This window comes from Haliotis rufescens, unplaced genomic scaffold (genome assembly GCF_023055435.1).
Source record: "Haliotis rufescens isolate VD_foot unplaced genomic scaffold, xgHalRufe1.0.p SCAF_12, whole genome shotgun sequence".
Classification (NCBI taxonomy): domain Eukaryota; kingdom Metazoa; phylum Mollusca; class Gastropoda; order Lepetellida; family Haliotidae; genus Haliotis; species Haliotis rufescens.
This window is the reverse complement of record NW_025963802.1, coordinates 22,765,325-22,790,919: the sequence shown is the minus strand read 5'-3', so window position 1 is coordinate 22,790,919 and position 25,595 is coordinate 22,765,325. Positions and strand designations below refer to the sequence as shown.

The 25,595-nt window shown below is 41.2% G+C and overlaps 1 protein-coding gene across 1 annotated transcript in view; it reads left to right on the top strand.

Moving 5' to 3' along the window:
• The window catches only part of LOC124143239 (tetraspanin-33-like), a 40,540-nt gene extending 16,307 nt beyond the window's left edge, over positions 1 to 24,233 (top strand). Inside the window, exons 3-7 of the mRNA XM_046512128.2 lie at positions 4,047 to 4,220; positions 9,820 to 9,957; positions 11,835 to 11,882; positions 12,064 to 12,180; positions 16,450 to 24,233. Of these exons, the coding sequence (XP_046368084.1) occupies positions 4,047 to 4,220; positions 9,820 to 9,957; positions 11,835 to 11,882; positions 12,064 to 12,180; positions 16,450 to 16,527 (555 nt within the window). The 3' untranslated portion in view covers positions 16,528 to 24,233. The remainder of the gene's footprint in view (positions 1 to 4,046; positions 4,221 to 9,819; positions 9,958 to 11,834; positions 11,883 to 12,063; positions 12,181 to 16,449) is intronic.
• Positions 24,234 to 25,595: the final 1,362 nt, after the last annotated feature.

Here is a 25,595-nt window from a genome sequence, read left to right as displayed (position 1 = left end):
ATACCATGTCAACAAATCCATACTGAAGTTCGCAAATTATTCATGTAATTACACTGTCTGGCTATAAAAAGTGTTCTTTGTATATCTTGACTTTTGTTTGTAACTTATTTCATTTATTTTATTCAAAATTCCTTTTAATATTGTTTTAATTAATTTCGTCGAAATCGTGTGTGAAGCGATCGGAAGATCGCACAACTCACCATTATTAACAGCAACCACGGTCAGATTACCGCCATTGACGCCTTGAAACGAACTTTAGTTGACAGAGAATGGATACATATATCCTAAATGCCATACTTTGATTCGTTGAAAGTCATATTTGTTTTTGTTGGACGATTCTATGTCAACACGTAATTCTCGCGATCAAGCGATAAAGCGATCACGTGCAGTGGAGCCTTGACGGTGACTGGTCAGACTGGTTGCATGTAAAAAATAATACCCGGCAATAGCGATCAGCTGCTTCGCTTAGGGTTATTATTATTTTAAATATGTTTAGTAAAAGCTGCATCTAAATTAACAAGATATTGGAATTTATCATATAATGGGTAGGTTTCTGGGCAGGATAAAGCCAACGGATAAAAACGATATCCGTTGGGGTCATATGCGGATAGAGATGCAAATACCAAAGGTCAAGTAGGACTACTTTCACTGTTTATAAACAAACATGGCGTCGCCCTCGTCATTCGGCGATCGAGTCAGAATTAACCATCGTGAATCTGGATAAACTACAGGGATAATTGCTATCATTATCAAACGAACAGTCTAATATACTGAAAATCAGTGTCTAACCGTGACGTAGCTAAGGCATTTTATAAGTTTTGGCAACTTTCGAGATATAAATTTTGAAACAATTTTGCGAGGGCACGAGGCCTAGCCAAGCGGGATTAGTAGCCATATCTGTGCTTGTAGACCTCTGTGGCTTGAAACCTTCTCCACAAATCAAAATGGTTGGATTCGGCCGAAATATGTTTGAACTGTTACCTTGTTTCGATTTGTCACTGTGTGTACATCTGACTACACTTCTTAACGTTATGAAAGGACAGACCGACTGTCAACAACGTCTGACCGTGGCCGTGACTCATAGACTAGGGTTAGAGTAGCTTCCCTTTGACAAAGGGCAGTTACTCTAGCGGACAGACCGATGGATTGCCACGAAAGGCAATTAAAAACAACTGTTGTTTTGCGTATATGTTGCTTCGCCTCTGTATATGAAACAGATTTCAGTTGGAACTATATTGGCTACTGTCACAGTCCTACTGACACATCACTTACCCTGTGACGTAATAAATATTAATGCGCGCATTCCAGGAAAGCTCGCAATGTTTCGGTAATGTTTGTGAGAGAGGGAAAGCGATTTTAAAGCACAGAATTAAAGAATGACATTATATGATAAAGAGGTTATAATGCTTGTGTGTTTGGGGATGGTAAATATCCTGTATTAGGAATAAACACTGTTTATTCCTAATGCAGGATATTTACCATCCCCAAACACACTCGCGTGATAACCTCTATATATTATCCTTATAAAAAAAATAGTTTCTTCAAATGTACTTGTCACATCTTTTAGAGAGCAGAAAGACATCAACTTGGCTTAGCTTGTACCAGTAAACACTGTATCGTGATACGTATCGTATCGCGTATCGTATCGCGACCCTCCCGTATTGTTACACCTCTAGTGAGGGGTCATGTCTGTTTCTAATTTAGATACCAAACTCCTAATGTTATTCTCTTCTCACATGGGGATTGTGGGTAGGAGTATGGGTCCCCAATAAGCTATGCTGGTCGTAAGACGCCACAAAAAGGATCAGGTAGTCAATCACTGGATTGTCTGGCCAAACTTATATATTGACAGACAACCACCATATAATTGGAATATTGCTAACAATAGACACAACAAACAAACAAAACATTTCAAGTTTTTTTAGTGTAAAAACATGTGAATGATAACAAAATTTGATATGCAAATTGAAACTGTTACAGATTCTCTAGTATTTCCTGGTTGGCCATAAATAACATTCACAGTGCCCCCTAGTCTAATTTGTTTCTGCCACACAGCAACTCTTCTTTGTTCTCTGAAGTTCAAAAACAAAAGTTTCAGGGTTGTGAGTTGAAGCTCTTGGACTTTTTGAAAAACTGTTTGTGGATGCACTAGTCTTATCTATCTGTAGGTAACTTTAGATGTCTCTCTGCACAAATGTTTCATTTACCACTCAATACTGAGACAGTCTAATACAGTCTATTCACTTGATCAGCTGTTGGTACACCAAATAACAAGTACCATACAGAATACATGTTTGTGTCTTGTTGAAAAATATATGTAAACTCAATACTAAACATGCTTCGAGAAATGCACATCCCAAAGTATGGACCTGAGATTTTCCATTGACAACTGACACACTGTATTTGTGCAGGGGTGGAAATTTGCAAGTAGAAATACGAGGTCGGGCAACAAAATAACTTACTTTAACTTGTCCGGATGCAAGTAATATTGGAAATTACTATCACTGTCTAGATGTCTAACTGCTGGTAAAATGGTACAATAAATTAGCCGAGAGAAATTTCTTAATCACGCTTTCGCGAAAAACTGACACTATTAAAGAACACATGAGACTTAGAGTTACGTCCCTTTTCTATTTTCGTTTTAATATTCAATCGGAACAGTATGAAAGAACTTTCTACACTCGGTTTGAAAGCTTTTCTCTCATTGCGGCCTAGAGGGATCTGATAATTGATAAATGATCAATACTGCCTAGAGGGGTCTCGTAATTGAAACACGTCGTGGCCTGTGACTGTCTCCTATGTAAACCCGGTTATGGCGACACACAAGCAGGCGTCGATTAAAAGTTTTTTCGGTGGGGAAAGTGAAAATAAATCTGAAAATGCCGATGATAGCGAATCATCTACTGATCATGTAAAAGAAAACGACCAAATGAGGACACATGTTGTAAGAACAAGAAGTATGATGCCGAAAAAACGGGACAGAAAATTCATTCAGAGTTGGTGCGATGAGTTTCCATGGTTAGTGTATGACGAAAAACAAAATGTCATGAAGTGCAGAATTTGTTGTCAGTATCCAACTGTAACATCCAGAAATAAGAAACATGTTTTTGTTAACGGTTGTACACAATTTCGAAAAAACATTATTTGACAAGTCATGAGGTTTCCGATGTTCATTTAGAATTTACCCGAGTCCTTATGTAGATATAACAGTGCTGGTGTAGTGTAATTTTGTTCAATGGTAAATAAACACATATTGATGATTTGAAGTTTTATTTTGAAATTATTTGGGCAAGTGAAAATGAAATCAGGGCAAGTGAAAATTGTCTTTAAACTTCTCCGATTGCAAGTGAAGTTTTTTTAAAATTTCCACCCCTGTTGTGGACTCAGGTCTGTGGTGGGTTCCACTGTCTGCCTGGCAGTAGTGGACTCTAGTAGGTCAGTACCCAGGAGTGAGAACGAACAGTTACCCTGTCTTGATCAGCTTCATTCATGCCCACCATCAGTGATTGTTCCTGATCAGGGCATGGTGCATTCACTCAAACAACTGACATATCTGTTGCCATGTTCACTTTTATGGGTTCCTTCAAAACAACTGTTACATTAAAAGCATGCCCGTTCTTATAACATGCACAGAATAACACGTTTATAGCCAGATTGTCTCGCAATATGAACAGTCATTGTTCCTGTTCAATTCCAAAACCATGTATGGCACGTTTCTATATTCTTTATTCAAGTTATTGTCACTGTGTCTTTTGTTGTGCAACATAAATAACTTTTATTTGATATCAATGAGATCAGAAGTCGCAACATGAGATGTCTTTTAAAATGTTGTATATATATGTGTATAATTTGTATAACATCATCATGTATGAACAAGATGATCTTTGATAAATGTTCCAAATGTAAACAAGATCAATGTGACTAGCAGTCTGCCATGCTTGTTCATTTCTTGTTAAGGAGCATTGAGAATAATTGATGAAATATTTGGTCTTCAATATTCCAATAAACATGTAAACACAAGTGTTAATGTCCTGTCTGTGTTTCAGTTCTACATCATTATCATCATCATCTTCCTGCTAGAAGTGGCTGGGGCTGTCCTGGCATTTGTGTTCCGAGACAAGGCCAAAGATTTCGTCATCAATGTTCTTCAGGAAAACCTCATCACTCGATATGAGGACGACCCAGATGCACAGAATTTCATTGATTTTGTACAGGAAAATGTAAGTTATTTTTTGTGTCACAAACAACAAGCCGTTGCAATACTGAGTTTGTATTAGAGGTTGATGGTTGTATTGTTGTATCAGCTGGTGCAGCAAGTGACATCACATACAGGAAACAGGTTTATGCTGTCCTGTTTATGTATACATTACTCCTTAATGCATTCACTGCTTACCTTACGACAACTAGAATGACAGCGCTGCGAAGGTCCTGGGTGAAGAAATAAAGTTGTTGTTCTAAAGTCCCAATCAGTGGCCTTCCGTCGCTGTCCTGTGACCTTGATGACACCTAAGGTCATCTTCACATCACTGCTTGTCGCAGCACAGCTAGGACTTGTCCCAGCGGAGCTCTCCTTTTGGATTAATTTTAGACCTTCAGTTTTCGTCTACAATCCTAAAATTTATCTCTTGTCTTTTTCCCCGCCACATATTTGTTGTTCGCCGCCATTTTCAATTGTGTTACAATCGTTTGCCTGCCAAGGTAGTCATATTGTTTACAATTCTCACTTCTCAGCTACGTATGTATAACATATTCTTATGTTCTTAAATACTACTAGCTTTGGCGTAACAGTGAGTTGCGTATACTCATATTATTGTATACATGTTATTGTATAAAAATATGGTTGCCGATAGATTAATATCAAATCTACGGCTTTCTTCCAGCCCCGCTTCATCAACAATTCTCTTATTGCGTACCTATGTTTGTGCGATTGCATTAATTGTCGTGGAAAAATCTTACCAAGATTATCATCCACGTCAGATGGCTTACACATATATGTGTTTGCTAAAATCTAAAAGTAAATAGTTTGGTTTTTTTTGTTGTTGTTTACATTGAGTTGCGTATATGTACTATTGTATACTCTTGCAACTCATAGTTTTGCCGATAGATTATGCCAATAAATTCTATGGCATTCTTCCAGTACCGCCTCATCAACAATGGTGTAATTGTGTAACTTATGATTGAGCGTGGTACTAATTGTCGTGGAAAAAATCTTACAAAGATTATCATCCACGTTGTTTGGTCCACGCAGATATGCTCTCCAAACCCTAAATGAAAATATCAATATCCTTGGTTTACATTGAGTTGCGCATATAAAAATATTATATACCCTTGCAACTCATAATTTTGCCGATAGATTATTGTTAAATTCTTCGGCACTCTTCCAGTACCGTCTCATCAACAAGGGTTTAATTGCGTTACATATCCTTGAGCGTTGTACTAATTGTAGTGGAAAAAACCTTACAAAGATTATCATCCACGTTGGTTGGTTTGCGCGCAGATGTGCTCTCGAAACTCTAAATGTAAATAGCCTTGGTTTACATTGAATTGCGTATATAAAAATATTGTATACCCTTGCAACTCGTTTTTTTGCCGATAGATTATTGTTCAATTCTACGGCATTCTTCCAGTACCATTTCTTCAATGGTTTAATTGCATAACTTATGTTTGCGTGGTGTACATATTGTCGTGGTATAATCGCCCAAAGATGTGTAAATCTCTATCCAACTATATAAAAGCAGGTTACTCACAATCATATTTTGCAATTATTCCGTCGTGAGACGAGAGGAATGTCACTATCGCAGAATAGCGAATGACATGGTTCGGTCATTACCACCCAACCGTTATTATCAGCAGGTATTATGACGCCTGTGACTGCAGAAGTACACCATCCACCGAAATCAATAATACCGGAGGATTTTGTGAGTATCGTAACTGCTCCTATTTTTTCAGCCTCGGGAAACTTCCAGATATGTTAATCTGTGACGTCGGCGACCGCACCAGCGTATCAAGATGCTATGATGGGGTGTAGATTAGACGCAAGCCTTGATCCAGTCAATACCTTTGAGCTTTGTGTCTCAGTTATCTTTGCCGAGCGCAGCACTTGACTACCACCCAAGCGCTTTCTTTAACGCACGATTAGCTTAGCGCTGTTCGAAAACATATCCAGCATAGACCTGCGCCGAGCGCAGTGTCTGACTGCTACCCAAGCGCTCCTATTACGCAAGCGACGCACGATCAGCTTAGCGCTGTTCCAACATATCTAGACCTGCGCTGAGCGCAGCATCCTGCGTACCAATCAAGGTCTCTACAATGACGTTAGCCCAAAGGCTTACAGTGTACTCGGTTACGTAACCGGCACATGATCAGCTTAGCACATGTACCCGATTGGGAAGCAGACCATCTCCTGTCAGTAACGCCCTCCCCTGGTAACAGGGTAAATAAGAGGGACACCACGAGGTCATTGGAGGAAGACTTCTCCAAACTCACATTTGCTCCATCATTTAAGCCACCAATATCGTCAATGTTTGCAGTGGATCAGAATCTATTAGAGGATAACCCTATCTGATTAGATCACTTCCAAACTATGGTGATTTTCCTACAGCGTCAGTTTTACCACAGGAAAATTCACCTTGAGACTGTTCTGACGGAGATTACCGTTACACCCAAGACTTTTTAGTGTTTCCAATAAAGACTCAGGCAGAGACAAGTCTCAAGGACGATTTCGTACTTATCGTACTATATCATGGTGTCCGTATAAGGGTAGAGATAACCCCACCGTTGACCACAGTTTGATATGGAAAATCCAACATAGACATACTGTTGGTAAGAAGAGCTGTAGAGTTGGTTCACAAACCAGTCTTTACACTGGGGTTTTATCCTCACATCTACCTGGTACTCAAGAAGGACCCAGACAAGATGAGAATGATCCACAATCTCTCTGTGTTCAACGAACATTTGATTCTTGATCAGTTTCGACTATCCATCCCAACCGTAGACTCTTCAGGTCCAGTTCATTGGGGTTCACTACCAATGGTAGTATTTCCCATTTGACATGTCAGTGACACTTATGGCTATTTACAGGAGTAATGAAGCTAATAACTGTATCTACACTTGAAGAACACTTGGTTCGAGTCGTAGATGGAGGACAATCTACTGTATCATCAACACATGTCAATAACTGGGATAGATAATCAACGAGGCGAAGTCGGGAGTATTCTCCTTCCTATTGACTTCAGTTCATAGGAGGCCTGTTCAAGACAGACCAGGATATCCTATCTGTACCGAGGGACAGATGGCACAAGTTTCTACTTCTGTTGTCATCTACTCTACACCAACCACACACACTTCGCCAATGGCAAGTGTTGCTAGGGTTAATCACCTCGGCACAGGACTTAACTAGCATGTTATCAACTACAGTTAGCCCAACTCGCAATATCCAAAGACAACAGCACTGCGGTGTGGTGCCTGTGCAATCGGGGAACAACACACTCCCACTCTCTACTTCTATTCAGATTTTTTCCATCTAGTGGATCGGCTGTGACTAAAGTTCATAATTCAGCACATCCCCGGATGTAGAAACATACTGGCCGATACTTTATCACGTCCAGACAGGGTGGCTCACACCGAGTGGAAATTTCTCACAGAAGCATTCCAGTTACTGCTTCAGGAATTCAGGCAACCAAACATTGACTTGTTTATCACTTGCCTAGACCACCAACTCATGACGTATATCTCCCCGTTTGGGCGGTGGACGAGTTCAGTATCACTTGGGAAGGGCTAAAAACTTACACTTTTCTGCCACCACTTTTACTTCCCAAGGTGATACAGGGGATCAAGGAGACAAGGTATCTCCATCTCCCCTTTGGTCAAACCCTTGTAACCGGCGAGAGGGTAGTTCGTCAAGCTCGGAAAAATCTTGCAGAAGACGATTCACAACCCCTCCCACAGTGGTCCAACCTACTCATCCACCCTCACAGCAAATTGCCTCACTCAACGTCTCCACGCATGGTTCGTCTTTAAAAGGCGTTTAAGTGCAAAGGGTTATTTCGACACGGGCAGCAAAGCTATAGCTTTAGTTCATCGTTACTCTCCCAGAGACTATATGATGACAAGTGGGGATCTTTTTAGACTTTTTACAAGGAAAAAAAGAATCAAGACCCTACGATTGCGTCACAATTCCTAGAGGAATACCTCCTACTTTTGCGTACCCAAAGACTCTTGGAAGGTAGCACCATTACTACGTAATTGGCTGCAATTATCTTAGTGTTGGCCGTTCCGGAAAATCACAATGTGATTAAGGTCACGGAACTACAGGCCCTATTTGGCTCATTCAGGCTTGAGGATCAGAAGGCCAAGTTCCGGCCACCTGATTGGGACTTGAACGTGGTACATCCTCATTTTCAAGCTCCTCCCCAGTGCGTGACACCTTCGTTAAACTCTCAGTATAGTATAGAGAGCTCTGCGAACGGGCTATCGCTGTGAGGAGCTTGCCTCATTTCATGACCTCACCAAGGAAACAATAGTTTCTCTTGGCATTAGCAACGGCGGTACGGGTGAGCGAACTACATGTGATCGACTCAACCCGAATCCGTTTTGAACATGGGACGCACGGAGCGGGACATCTCGGGTTATGCTTGGATTTTATTGCTAAGATCCATACCAGGCCAACCCGACCTTCACCATCCCACCAATATCGACTATTGTGGGAATCGTACATGGTGAAGTTCTTCTGGGCTCGGTGCGAGCAGTTCGAGTTTTCATTCGATGCTCCAAGACTAGGCGTGGTTCGAGGAAGCGGTCATTGATACCCGTATTTACTTCGTACACAACCGAAGTTAGTCGCATAGTCGCATAGTCGCAAACACCATATTTCTATGGTTACACGCAGTAATCCTTCAGGCCTACGAGATGGCCAAACGGAACTCGCCAAGAGCGAATTACCCTCAAGATCTCAGGGTGTCAGCCTTACGAGGGCTCAACACGGCTCAATTGTGGTTTTGGAACAATCATGGAAGGATATTTCTGGAGATTCGACACAGATTTTCGTTAGTCATAACCTTCGGGTCTTTTCGGGTTGGGTCTCTCGAGGATGCCGAAGACATGCGAAGTTTGGCCCTCTGGTTGTTACCCTGCAGGTTGCCAACCCCTGACGCAAATAATGAACTCGCCCTATACAGAGCCAGTCAACTTCCATGTGCAGTCACTCAGTCGCTGCCAGTGGAAGAATATTAGACAATTTTGTTTGTCAGCGGTATACCCACCTCCAAACCATCTGATACAGATGCATTAAGGAGTAATGCAGGATAAGTAAAAAATTTAGTAAAATCTAAATATTTTTTTACATTTGTATACTTATCCTGCATTACTACGTTTAAGGCCCACCCGTCGCAAGATTTACCTCCCCTTACTCCCCACTTTGGCTTCAGAAACCTCAAAAGTATGTTTTTCTAAGAGCGTGGGCGACTGGCAATGATGTGAAGATGACCTTAGGTGTCATCAAGGTCACAGGACAGCGACGGAAGGCCACTGATTGGGACTTTAGAACAACAACTTTATTTCTTCACCCAGGACCTTCGCAGCGCTGTCCTTCTAGTTGTTGTAAGGTAAGTAGTGAATGCATTAAGAAGTAATGCAGGATAAGTATACAAATGTAAAAAATATTTAGATTTTACTAATTTCTTTCTTAAATAGATATTTAATCTCTCATACCAGATTAACTATAGTAATATGAAAGAATCGGATGGTCCTTAACTCCTTTTGTTTAATGTAGAAACTTTTAAAAACTTTCTCTAAACTGATTATTTTGCTTGTGACTGTAAGGTACGATGTTGTGGCGTGACCAAGGACGGATACAAGGACTGGAACACCAACCCTTACTACAACTGTACACAACTTAACAAGAGTAGACTGCGATGTTTCGTACCCCACTCCTGCTGCATCAACCAGAACTCCATCTCGGTGAGTCCTCCTCCTACCCATACTCCAACTCCTCCTCCTACCCTTACTCCTCCACCTACCCAACCTCCTCCTCTTACTCCTCCTCCTACCCTTACTCCTCCACCTATCCCACCTCCTCCTCTTACTCCTCCTCCTCCTACCCTTACTCTCCTCCTCCTACCCTTACTCCTCCACCTATCCCTCTTACTCTCCTCCTCCTACCCTTACTCCTCCACCTATCCCTCTTACTCTCCTCCTCCTACCCTTACTCCTCCACCTATCCCACCTCCTCTTACTCCTCCTCCTACCCTTACTCCTCCACCTACCCCACCTCCTCTTACTCCTACCCTTACTCCTCCACCTATCCCACCTCCTCTTACTCCTCCTCCTACCCTTACTCCTCCACCTACCCCACCTCCTCCTCTTACTCCTCCTACCCTTACTCCTCCACCTATCCCACCTCCTCTTACTCCTACCCTTACTCCTCCACCTATCCCACCTCCTCTTACTCCTCCTCCTACCCTTACTCCTCCACCTACCCCACCTCCTCCTCTTACTCCTCCTACCCTTACTCCTCCACCTACCCCACCTCCTCCTCTTACTCCTCCACCTATCCCACCTCCTCCTCTTACTCCTCCACCTACCCTTACTCCTCCACCTATCCCACCTCCTCTTACTCCTACCCTTACTCCTCCACCTATCGCACCTCCTCCTCTTACTCCTCCACCTACCCTTACTCCTCCACCTATCCCACCTCCTCCTCCTACTCATCCACCTACCCTTGCTCCTCACACTCTTACTCCTCCCCTTACACCTCCTCCCCTTACACCTCCTCCCCTAACACCTCCACCCCTTACTCCCCCTACCCTTACACCTCCTCCCCTTACTCCTCCTCCCCTTACTCTTCCTCCCCTTACACCTCCTCCCCTTACACCTCCTCCCCTTACTCCTCCTACCCTTACTCCTCACACCTTTACTTCTCGGGGCGTTCGGGTAGCCTTGTGGTTAAAGAGTTTGCTCGTCACGTCGAAGACCTGTGTTTGATTCCAGACATGGGTACAATTGTGAAGCCCATTTCTGGTGTCCCCTGCCGTGATATTGCTTGAATATTGCTAAAAACATACTCACTCACTCATCTTTACTTCTCATACTCCTCCCCTTACACCCCTCATCCCCTTACTCCTCCTACTCCATTTCTCACTCCTCTTACTCATCCTACCTTTACTTCTCATACACCTGCATCCCTTATTCCTCCTACTCCTCCATCCCTTACTCCTCTAACTCCTCCATCCCTTACTCCTACCCATACTCCTCATCTTCCCCCTACTCCACCACCTCCTCCTACCCTTACTCCTCCTCCTATCCATACTCCTCCTACTACTCTCACTAATCCTACTCCCACCTTAACTCCTACTCTTCCTACCCTTACTCGTCCTACTCCTACCCTTACTCCTCCTCCTCTTACTCCTCCTCTTTCTCCTCCTCCTCTTTCTCCTCTTACTCCTCTTTCTCCTCCTCCTCCTCTTACTCCTCCTCCTCCTCTTTCTCTTACTCCTCCTCCTCCTCCTCCTCTTACTCCTACCCATTGTAAGTCCCCTCGGACTATACTCTCAAACTAGTTTTAACTAAAATCTGTGATACTCTAGTTATTGTACTGTCCTTTGACAACAGGTATTTTACAAGTTGGAATTTCTTTGTATGCAAATGTTTGACTCGTCACGATATGGCTGTAATATTGCCGATGTTACGTTAAATTTTAACTCAGTCACTCACTCTTACTCCTACCCTTACTCCTACTCATCCTACTCCCTACACTAAAAGATAATTATTAATGAAAATTGTGTTACAAATTATGGTTTATTTCATACTGATGTCTATTTTATTGAATCATTTCACAGGATGGGGTGCCAAATATACTATGTGGAGCTGATGCCCTAAGTGAATCTGTAAGTATGCAAAGAAGTAGCAAAATGTCTTTAAATTCTCCACTACACCAGTTCCCCTGCTATTATCTTTGGTCATGAGAATAATGGAATGATATTCAGTGATGTTTCTACTTGATTTTTTTCTCTGTGGCTGTTTGGTTTTATTCTCATCATGCTCATTATGCCTGGTACCTGTTTGTAGGCGACGAAGGCGGGTCAGTCTGTGTACACCATGGGCTGTGTGGATGCCATGATCAAGGTGGCCGAGGACAACCTGCCTCTCTTGGGAGGCATCATCATAGCTGTCACAGTGCCACAGGTACATGCTCCACATTGTCAAACCAACACATTCAGTGTCACAGGTACATGCTCCACATTGTCAAACCAACACATTTAGTGTCACAGGAACATGCTCCACATTGTCAAACCAACTCATTCAGTGCCACAGATACATGCTCCACATTGTCAAACCAACACATTCAGTGCCACAGGTACATGCTCCACATTGTCAAACCAACACGTTCAGTGCCACAGAACATGCTCCACATTGTCAAACCAACACATTCAGTGCCACAGAACATGCTCCACATTGTCAAACCAACACATTCAGTGCAACAGGTACATGCTCCACATTGTCAAACCAACACATTCAGTGCCACAGGTACATGCTCAACATTATCAAACCAACACATTCAGTGCCACAGGTACATGCTCCACATTGTCAAACCAACACATTCAGTGCCACAGGTACATGCTCCACATTGTCAAACCAACACATTCAGTGCCACAGGTACATGCTCCACATTGTCAAACCAACACATTCAGTGTCACAGGTACATGCTCCACATTGTCAAACCAACACATTCAGTGTCACAGGAACATGTTCTTCATTGTCAAACCAACACATTCAGTGTCACAGTTACATGCTCCACATTGTCAAACCAACACGTTCAGTGTCATAGGTACATGCTCCACATTGTCAAACCAACACATTCAGTGCCACAGAACATGCTCCACATTGTCAAACCAACGTTTTCAGTGTCACACAAACATGCTCCACATTATCAAACCAACACATTCACTGTCACAGGTACATGCTCCACATTGTCAAACCAACACGTTCAGTGTCACAGGTACATGCTCCACATTGTCAAACCAACACGTTCAGTGTCACAGGTTCATGCTCCACATTGTCAAACCAACACATTCAGTGCCACAGAACATGCTCCACATTGTCAAACCAACGTTTTCAGTGCCACAGGAACATGTTTCTCATTGTCAAACCAACACATTCAGTGTCACAGGTACATGCTCCACATTGTCAAACCAACACGTTCAGTGTCACAGGTACATGCTCCACATTGTCAAACCAACACGTTCAGTGTCACAGGTACATGCTCCACATTGTCAAACCAACACATTCAGTGCCACAGAACATGCTCCACATTGTCAAACCAACGTTTTCAGTGTCACAGAAACATGCTCCACATTATCAAACCAACACATTCAGTGCCACAGGAACATGCTCCACATTGTCAAACCAGGACGTTCAGTGCCACAGGACATGCTCCACATTGTCAAACCAGCACATTCAGTGTCACAGAAACATGCTCCACATTGTAAAACCAACACGTTCAATGCCACAGGAACATGCTCCACATTGTCAAACCAGGACGTTCAGTGCCAGAGCAACATGTTCTTCATTGTCAAACCAACACATTCAGTGTCACAGAACATGCTCCACATTGTCAAACCAACACATCCAGTGTCACAGGTACATGCTCCACATTGTCAAACCAACACATTCAGTGTCACAGAAACATGCCCCACATTGTAAAACCAACAAAGTTAGACGTCACAGGTACATGCTCCACATTGTCAAACCAACACGTTCAGTGCCACACAAACATGCTCCACATTGTCAAACCAACACATTCAGTGCCACAGGTACATGCTCCACATTGTCAAACCAGGACGTTCAGTGTCACAGGTACATGCTCCACATTGTCAAACCAACACATTCAGTGCCACAGAACATGCTCCACATTGTCAAACCAGGACTTTCAGTGCCACAGGAACATGCTCCAGATTGTCAAACCAACACGTTCAGTGTCACAGAAACATGCTCCACATTGTCAAACCAACACATTCAGTGTCACAGAAACATGCTCCACATTGTCAAACCAGGATGTTCATTGTCACAGGAACATGCTCCATATTGTCAAACCAGCACATTCAGTGCCACAGAACATGCTCCACATTGTCAAACCAACACATTCAGTGTCACAGAAACATGCTCCACATTGTCAAACCAGGATGTTCAGTGTCACAGGAACATGCTCCACATTGTCAAACCAGGATGTTCAGTGTCACAGGAACATGCTCCACATTGTCAAACCAGGATGTTCATTGTCACAGGAACATGCTCCACATTGTCAAACCAACACATTCAGTGCCACAGAACATGCTCCACATTGTCAAACCAACAAATTCAGTGCAACAGATACATGCTCCACATTGTCAAACCAACACATTCAGTGCCACAGGAACATGCTCCACATTGTCAAACCAACACATTCAGTGCCACAGGAACATGCTCCACATTGTCAAACCAACAAATTCAGTGCAACAGATACATGCTCCACATTGTCAAACCAACACATTCAGTGCAACAGGTACATGCTCCACATTGTCAAACCAACACGTTCAGTGTCACAGGTACATGCTCCACATTGTCAAACCAACACATTCAGTGTCACAGGTACATGCCCCACATTGTCAAACCAACACATTCAGTGCCACAGGAACATGCTCCACATTGTCAAACCAACACATTCAGTGTCACAGAAACATGCCCCACATTGTAAAACCAACACATTCAGTGTCCCAGAAACATGCCCCACATTGTCAAACCAGCACATTCAGTGCAACAGGTACATGCTCCACATTGTCAAACCAACACGTTCAGTGTCACAGGTACATGCTCCACATTGTCAAACCAACACGTTCAGTGTCACAGGTACATGCTCCACATTGTAAAACCAACACATTCAGTGTCACAGAAACATGCTCCACATTGTAAAACCAACACATTCAGTGTCACAGAAACATGCTCCACATTGTCAAACCAACACATTCAGTGCAACAGATATATGCTCCACATTGTCAAACCAGCACATTCAGTGCAACAGGTACATGCTCCACATTGTCAAACCAGCACATTCAGTGCAACAGGTACATGCTCCACATTGTCAAACCAACACGTTCAGTGTCACAGGTACATGCTCCACATTGTCAAACCAACACATTCAGTGTCACAGGTACATGCCCCACATTGTCAAACCAACACATTCAGTGCCACAGGAACATGCTCCACATTGTAAAACCAACACATTCAGTGTCACAGAACATGCTCCACATTGTCAAACCAACACATTCAGTGTCACAGGTACATGCTCCACATTGTCAAACCAACACATTCAGTGTCACAGGTACATGCTCCACATTGTAAAACCAACACATTCAGTGTCACAGGTACATGCTCCACATTGTCAAACCAACACATTCAGTGTCACAGGTACATGCCCCACATTGTCAAACCAACACATTCAGTGTCACAGGTACATGCTCCACATTGTCAAACCAACACATTCAGTGTCACAGGTACATGCTCCACATTGTCAAACCAACAAATTCAGTGCAACAGGTACATGCCCCACATTGTCAAACCAACACATTCAGTGTCACAGAACATGCCCCACATTGTCAAACCAACACGTTCAGTGGCGCAGGTACATGCTCCACATTGTCAAACCAACACATTCAGTGTCACAGGTACATGCTCCACATTGTCAAACCAACACATTCAGTGTCACAGAAACATGCCCCACATTGTAAAAGCAGCACATTTAGTGTCACAGAAACATGCCCCACATTGTAAAACCAACACATTCAGTGTCACAGAACATGCTCCACATTGTAAAACCAACACATTCAGTGTCACAGAACATGCTCCACATTGTCAAACCAACACATTCATTGTCACAGAACATGCCCCACATTGTCAAACCAAGACATTCAGTGTCACAGAACATGCTCCACCATGTCAAACCAACACGTTCAGTGCAACAGGTACATGCTCCACATTGTCAAACCAGCACATTCAGTGCCACTGGAACATGCTCCACATTGTCAAACCAACAAATTCAGTGCAACAGGTACATGCCCCACATTTTAAAAGCAACACATTCAGTGTCACAGAACATGCCCCACATTGTCAAACTAACACATTCAGTGTCACAGAACATGCTCCACATTGTCAAACCAACAAATTCAGTGCAACAGGTACATGCCCCACATTGTCAAACCAGCACATTCAGTGTCACAGGTACATGCTCCACATTGTCAAACCAACACATTGTATTACATTTGTGAGAAGGATTCATCAGTCTTAAAAGTCTTACCTTGTGCTGCGGCCTCTAAACTTGAAACCCAAAGAATGATGTTGATGTGATGTTTAAATTCAAGTCTGATCGTACCACTGAAATCATGATTGGCTTGAGATATATACAATGTATTTTCATTCCAGTTAATTGCAATCTGCTTGTCCCGGATGTTGGAGGGCCAGATCTTGGACCAGCTAGCAAGATGGCGTCGGCAGAGATAATAGTGTGGGAGGTGTAACACTGCCTTATGTACATACACATATCCAACATTCCACAGTGGCCGCCTCCACTGCCTGCCAACTCAGCATACTCACAGCTGCATGGTCAGGGGCAGAACCTCAACAAAACATTTGCAAAAGAACCTCTGGTAATATTTCTGAAAGATACGTCCTTTATTATTTCGGAGGGAACATTGATAGCTTTCTGACATAAGCTTGATATCATCTCGAATTAATTTTTGTTTACCAATGAAATGTGGACATACATGTTAACCCCAAATTCCTGTTAATCTTTGGATTTTGATCTGCATTGCTGAAGGTAGAGTTTAATAAGCTGTGTGAATGTAGGCAAAACACCATTTCCAAGCTTGTGATAATACTTACAATACACCTTGAAATTGTCAAATAATAGAGATATTGATAGTTATAAGTCCTCTTATTATTTTATTGTCAAGCATAATTTTGTATGTTGAAAATGTGTGATATAGGCTCTGAGTCTTTGTATATAATTTTAAAATGGGGGAATGTTTTATTACTAGTATACTAATATCCTTCACTATACATGGATAAATGGAAGGGCATACAGGTTGCTATGACGACTGTGTTGTTAGGATATATTCACTACAGTCCTAGGCGTAGGACAGTAAAGGTTTCAGTCAATACTCCTTAAATTATTGGTGTTCAAGAAGAGTAAACAATTAAACATTCCACTAACTGTTGCTATGATATGGACAGTTCTTGACTGACTTAATATTAGTTTGTCTGACCTAATATTTGTATGTATATATCTATGTCAAAGGCATAATCCCGAGTTCAGGAATTGTACATACTTGTTCTGTTTACAACACTGCAGCTGGTATTGATGGTATTTGTTTAGAAGAATATAAAGGAATCATCGCCAAGCACAAATATCAAGAGATGTGAAGAGTTTATACAAAAGCTGTATATGCATACATATATTGGGCTTTACATAAAGGTGTTGTTCAGTGAATGTGACCATGCGTATGTAAGGGAGACAACTCTACAAATAGTGAAATATTTATATATTTTTGGCTTAATTCTTAATTCGAGTGAGCTATTAATGTGAAACTTGAAAATCTCAACAAATACTTTTGTTCCATAAATACAGAACTTGCATGACTGTGTTTACCTGAGAAAACTGATGACCTATGAAAGGTGGTGTTTTTTTTGTGAATTCTCTCCCCTACGTTTGTATTTTATCACTGGAATTGTTTTTGTAGACTTCCACAAAGCAGGCATCTCGTTGCCCTGTTTTGATGGAAGGAAGATGTCTCCTCTGTGTGCATGTTGTATGGTGATAGATGGTAAAGGCCACATGTGTCCAGGGAGTATTGTGGAGTCCTGGTGTAAACAGGCTACAAGTCAGGGAGGAGGCGCTGCTTTAATGTACAATATGTTACACCGGAGAGCCTGTTGCAGCTGCACCATCGGCTTCTTCGTACGATGTGTCTCTGCATATGCTTAGGTTTCAATTTGAAATATTCAAAGTTAAAATCAGATTAGAGTTCATTGATTTCTCTGTGTTGAAGATGATAGCAGATTGATTTCACAAGTACATGTACAGCTATTGAGCCTTTGATAAAAATATTGGATGCATTGAAAACATATATCTTGCTTGTTAGGCTCAAAAGTAACCAAATGAATTTGAAAGTTTAAAGCTAGAATTAACCTGCTTATAATAATGAAGTGTTTTGGGAGAGACTTGAACATTTTGTAGAATGTTGAAACAAATTTATATCCTGTTTGAGAAAACAACATAAAAAGCAGACTGAAAGCATTGTACTTACTGTGTGCTTGTGTAACATTACAAGGTGCAGGTAACCTTCCTTGCAGACAGAAGACATAGTGTATCCATCATGCCAACATGCTCTCTACAAATACATTAGTCAGTCCTTGTCACAAGCAGCTGGAAGAGACCTGCAGTATTATTCCTGTGGGTGATGGTATGTTCTTTCATGGAGGGCAGAGTGTATGCTATGTTGTTGTCATCTAGGAGTGAAATTACCTTGAATTCTTTGCAATACTCTAGTCACTAGCTTGCTGGCATTAACAAATAACAGCTGTTCAATAGTATTTGGAAATACTCATCAGTTTAGTAGAGATTAGCTCTTTTGCTTGTGACAGCCTTTTGCTGTCATGCCATCTATTGCTTGCCCTTACATTTGTGCCTGTTGATGACACTTCTGTATGTGTCTTTATGGACAGTTTTAGCATGTCCAAGGTGCTTACTGTATCCAACATAAACATAGCAGAGTTTTAGGTGATTTGCTTAACTATGCAAAGTTTATCTTTCTGGAGAATAAGATGTCACTTTACCAAGTTTACTCGGAGAATCTCATTTTTATTAGCTCGCCTGGCTGAAAGTCAAGTTAGCTTATGTCATTGCCTGTTTGTCATCTGTCAGAAATAGCTGAAACTTCACATGCTTGTTCCCAATGATGACATTGATTCGTTCAAGGACCTGATTCCAATTATCATTATGGCTGCCATGACATCCCTTTTGAAAACATATTTATGGACAGTATTCAACCATTATTAATTTTTCAAAATGGAATGAAATTTTGTATTTGTGTAGTTAGTCTCTCTATATATTATGATTTTTGTGATATTTCTTTTGGATGTTAATTTGACCTTTTCACTTCGACCATACTGAAAGCTGAGGTTTCTTGTGGCCATTTTGCGTAATGCTATGTACTTTGCTAGATGTTAAAGTAAGAAGTTGTTTTGTTTTTCACAATGTTTATATTTTTTACCTATATTTTTAACTTTGCACTTTTCCATCCTCATAATTCCCTTCAAAATACACTTCCTCGCATCTTCTCCCTAGAAACCAGTGAACCAATGAAGCTGGAAGTGTGTACATGCTGTTAGACCACCTCTGTGGTGTCTAGTTGTAGAGCGTCATACCAGTATATTTTCTGGTTTTCTTTGTGATAGTTTTCAATGTTGATCTTGAATTGATCAGACTGCATGCAAAAACCTATCACAGCCATTGCTCTGCCATTTTTGTACTTAAATATAGTAAAAATTTGTTAATATAGTTGTAGGATTCAACACATATGGTCTGTTTTTTTGCAACAGTTTCGATTTTGACCAAACTGTTGCATTTAGTTAATATTTATTGGCATCTTCTTCCCTGATATTGCCAGACTGAGGGAGCTGAGAAGCTTGGCATGTATTTTTCTCCTTATTATGACATCATAATTTTATACTTATCCTGCATTACTCCTTAATGCATTCACTGCTTACCTTACGACAACTAGAAGGACAGCGCAACTGCGAAGGTCCTGGGTGAAGAAATAAAGTTGTTTTTCTGAAGTCCCAATTACTGACCTTTTGTCTCTGTCCTGTGACCTTGATGACACTTAAGGTCATCTTCACATCACTGCTTGTCGCAGCACAGCAAGAGCTCTCCTTTTGGATTAATTTAGACCTTCAGTTTTCGTCTACAATCCTATAATTGATCTGCGATGGGTGATGTATTCTTTTCTTTTCATATTACTTTCACCATGTTGTGTAGTTTTATATGAATTAATTAGGCATGAAAAGACTCGTCTTTTTTTCCCACCACATATTTGTTGTTCGCCATTTTGAATTGTGTTTCAATCGTTTGCCTGCCAAGGTAGTCACATTGTTTACAATTCTTAGCAACGTATGTATAACATATTCTTGTGTTCTTAATTACTACTAGCTTTGGCGTGACAGTGAGTTGCGTGTATATAAATTATTTTGTTAAAAATATGTTTGCCGATAGATTAATATCAAATCTATGGCTTTCTTCCAGGCCTGCTTCATCAACAATTATTTATTTGCATACCTATGTTTGCGCGATTGTACTAAATGTCGTGGAAAAAAATCTTACGAAGATTATCATCCACATCGTTTGGCTTAGATGCATATGTGTTCGTCAAAATCTAAAAGCAAATAGCTTTGGTTTACATTGATATTTTTGCAGATAGATTATTGTTCAATTCTACGTCATTCTTCCAGTACCATTTCTTCAACAATGGTTTTATTGCATAACTTATGTTTGCGTGTTGTACATATTGTCGTGGAAAAAATCGCCCAAAGATCTTTATCCACGTTCCTCAGCATGCACGTAGATGTGCTCGCCAAATTCTAAATGTAATTTTTGTGTAAATCTCTACAATATAAAAGCAGGTTACTCACAATCATATTTTGCGGTAATCCTGTCGTGAGACGAGAGGAATGTCACAATTGTGGAATAGCAAAGGACATGGTTCAGTCATTACCACCCAGCAGTTATTATTGGCAGGTAATATGACGCCCGTAACTGTGACTGCAGATGTACACCCTCCACCGAAATCAACAATACCGGAGGATTTTGTGAGTATCGTTACTGCTCCTGTTTTTCAGCCGCCGGACACTTCCATATATGTTAAATCTGTGACAGCACCAGCGTCTTAAGATGCTATGATGGAGGGACAATAGATGCAAGCCATGGTCCAGTCAATACCTTTGACCTTTGTGTCTCAGTTACAAGACCGAAGTTAGTCGCAAACTCCATATCTCTATGGTTATGCACAGTAATCCTTCAGGCCTACCAGATCGCCAAACAGAATCCGCCGAGAGCGAATAACCATCACGATCTCAGGGTGTTAGCCTTACCAGGGATCAACACGGCAGTTGTTTTATTTGAAAATCAAGGAAGGATAATTCTGGAGTTTCAACACAGGTTTTCGTTAGAGGATGTCAAAGGCGTGTGAAGTTTGGCGCTCTGGTTGTAACCCAGCAGGTTACCAACCCCTGACGCAAATAATGAATACAGAGCCAGCCTACTTCCATCTGCAGTTACTCAGTCGCCGCCAGTGGAAGAATATTAGACAATCTTGTTTGTCTACGACGGCTCTATGACGTAGCAAGTAAAGAATTAGCTGATTAGCTATTATTTTCTGTATGTATGTATGTATGTATGTATGTATGTATGTATGTATGTATAGGGAATTTCTCTTTAATTCAAATGTTCAATCTTTTTGATTTTTGAACAGTATTTTTTTTAAAACTTTTCCGCTTCATGGTTTATCGACCAACTGGTTTCATTGCAGGGTGTGAATTATTGAGGTTTCTGTATTCTGAAGGTTTACCAACCTCCAAACCGTCCGATACAGATGCATTAAGGAGTAATGCAGGATAAGTATAAAATTTAGTAAAATCTGAATATTGTTTACATTTGTATGCTTATTCTGCATTACTACGTTTAAGGCCCACCAGTCGCAAGACTTGCCTCCCCACTTTGGCTTCAGAAACCTCAAAAGTATGTTTTTCTAAGAGCGTGGGCGACAGGCACTGATGTGAAGATGACCTTAGATGTAATCAAGGTCACAAGACAGTGACAAAAGATCAGTAATTGGGACTTCAGAACAACAACTTTATTTCTTCACCCAGGACCTTCGCAGTTGCGCTGTCCTTCTAGTTGTCGTAAGGTAAGCAGTGAATGCATTAAGGAGTAATGCAGGATAAGTATACAAATGTAAAAAATATTTAGATTTTACTTATTTTGTTCAAACCAATATAAATTAATTTTAGCTTTTCTTCCTCGTGAAGAAAATATTTGAATTTCAAGCTTTTCTATGCGTCAGTATTTTTGGACATTTAAGACTGTTGACTACAAACCCAGGTGAGCTACAGTGCCTTGACACATTCTGGATGCATTTTTATATTTATCTGCATTATTGAAGAGAATTTTAGACATGTGATTTTAAGGGTAAATGTATCAATACATTGGTAGATGCGAGATCATTCTTACCCCACTAGCAACTGCACAAAGAGGAAACAGCTGTATATTTTTATTGTTTCTTTATCAGAAACATTTATGAAATATTGTTTCCCTCATGTATTGTTCTCAGTGTTTGTAGCTTACAGGACCTGTGTACCACAAGGCAGGTCAGACATGTAGCCTACTCGACCTATGTACAAGGCTGGTCAGACATGTAGCCTACTTGACCTGTGTATCACAAGGCAGGTCAGACATGTAGCCTACTCGACCTATGTACAAGGCAGGTCAGGCACGTAGCCTAAAGGACCTGTGTATCACAAGGCAGGTCAGGCACGTAGCCTCCAGGACCTGTGTACCACAAGGCAGGTCAGACATGTAGCCTACTCATGTACAAGGCAGGTCAGGCATGTAGCCTTCTCGACCTATGTACAAGGCAGGTCAGGCACGTAGCCTAAAGGACCTGTGTATCACAAGGCAGGTCAGGCACGTAGCCTCCAGGACCTGTGTACCACAAGGCAGGTCAGACATGTAGCCTACTCATGTACAAGGCAGGTCAGGCATGTAGCCTTCTCGACCTATGTACAAGGCAGGTCAGGCAATGTAGCCTACTGGACTTGTGTTCCACAAGACTTTCACCTTGCGCACTGATTCATTGACAGGTTGTAACACATGCAGAGCTCCAAATAGCTTTATATTTGTGTAAAATAGGCAAACAAAATAAGCCAATTAATTTTAACAGTATATCAACATTTTCATCTTGCATACACTAGTGTCTTTTCTTACTGAATGCAGACATGTATATCTGGTACATGATGTGAACATCATGCTCATTGTAATACTGTTATGGTACGTGACATGAGATTCACGTGGGGCAGCACATGCGCTATTCTTTTATAACAAAATCTGTTAGTAACCCAAAAGACTGGACCCAAGAGAGTAAAAGTATATTGAATTCCCAAGAAAACTGTCAATACCTTATGTGAATAAATACTCAAAACATTGTCTGCAGTCCTTCACAGGTCCTCCGACGACGCTGTTGCCTCATAACCTCACACCACCATTGTTTCAACAGCAGCCTCTTAATTGACAACCAGCCCGACATGCCTTGTGTTTCTATGTTCAGTTTACTTGTGCATGGAAGTGTGGGGTATGGTGTCCTGCATGGATGTATGTGCCACTACAGGAGGATTATCATGGCTCAACTCCTACAGATCAGTATTGGCTGTGTTATGATTGTAAGAAATGAGTAGTAACAGGGAAAGAAAGGACACTCAAGGATATATGATCAATTTCAAATTTTCACCTGTTAGATTGGAGGCTTAAATGATTTTAGAAATAGATTCAAATGTTTTATGCACGTTTTCTTGTGCTGGGTTGTGTGTGAATAAAAAAACCGTCAATTATTTTCTTTGATTTCTCTATTTTAACATTCCAGTTTGTCGGAGATACAAGCTTTTCTTTGTGATAATACTTGAGTGATTTGTAGTGGAGGAATGCTGGCTCACTTGTACAGACCCATATTGTCTGATCAAAGTGCTGCTAATACTCTCATGTTCAGCTCTGCCATTTTACATCTTTGTGACTTGTCATATTAAGTGCAATCTTACATTGGTATATTACCACTGGGCACTTTATCTTATCTTATGTTAGATCTGTCTTTTCTTCTGCCAGAATGGGTCTTTAAGTATTCTACTACAGTGTTCTGAAATAGTTGCATTACCCATGGGGTTTTGCTCCATAATGTACATCAGTAGGATCCAACCTCTCATGTATTATACTGATTATGCAACAGGAACCAGTGTACATTTTATGACATTATTGATTGTATTGCTCAGATGTGTATATAATTGAATTTTAATGATTATTATATACATTATTTTTCTATTTGACAAATCTGTACCATTCTGTAATAATATAATGTTTGACAATAAACTGTAACCAATATGCAGTATGTGGCTGTGCTTGTGGTTTATACTGTTGCATTTTGGGACATTCTGAAAGTTATCCCATGCTAATGTCAGCCAGTCCATGATATCTTACCTTAAAGTGTGAATATGATAACCGATCATGCCACACACGTTTGACCTAATATTGTTAGGTAATCAGCCAAAGGTCAATATTAGCAAGATGTGATGAAGACTAGTATTTAAAGTGATTTCTTGTGCTGAAGACAGAAACTATTCCTGATACGGGTACAAGGGCTGGGACGGGTAACTCGGAACGGGTCGGGTGGGTACTGAGTAGGACTACCCTAAACCGTGGTTACTCACCTGCTATATTGTTTAATGACACAAATTATCTAGAACTCTACAAGTCACTAATGTTCGCATTTCTTTCTGACTATACACCCATTCCTTCTGATTTTGCATATGGTTGAATAAAGATATAACTTAATTAAACTTCAGTGTATGCATGGCCAGATTGTTTAATACATGTTTATAAATACGTTTTGCCAGGGCTATGCTAAAAATGTTCCTAATCGGACATTTTGAGACATGTGAGACCTACAGTGGGTACCCGGGTAGGGTCGGGTAATAGGGACTTGGTACCCAGGTAGTAAATTTGGACTCGTCCCAGCTCTACATGGCACAAAGACCATTCTTGGTGCTCCTGACCTGTTGTTGCTATCTCTTTGTGACGTCGTACCCGACCCATCACCTGGCTATCTTTGTGTGACGACACTTCAGGCGTAGGCATACATACTGTGACGTGAGCTGCCATAGGAACTGTCAATCAAGGCAAAAGGGAAGAAGAACTTCAAGAGTAACGAACCGGAACAAATATGTCAGGGAGAAGGCAGTTATTTCAAATGACATGGTCAGTAACCACCAGATTCAAACATTAACTCCCAGAGAACCAGAAGACACAGTTAGACAAATACGAGTAAGAAATGAAACAGGAAATTTGTGAAATCCAGGCGACCGAGCACAATTGCTGTTTCATTTCTTCTCGGCCTTTAGCTTTCGGCATCGAAGGGCGGTTTAGACGATGAGTACTGCAGTATCTGCATTTGTCAACGAATATTATTTACATTTCTGGCGTGCCCAAGGAACGCACAGCGAATTGCGGCGCCTCAGACGCTGGGCCACACGTGTCCCCTAATATTTTGAAGTAAATCAAACATATATCATGCTCCGAGGGGCTTCCGGGTCATAATCGTTATAGTATTTATATACAACACTGGATGATAAGTTTGATATTTTTTTACTTTAGTATTGTCACTACTATTTGGTGTGATAGCGACGAGTCGAAAACTAGGTGCATTTCAGCGCAGAAAATACATTATTAATTCATACCAACGTACTCTGCCTTT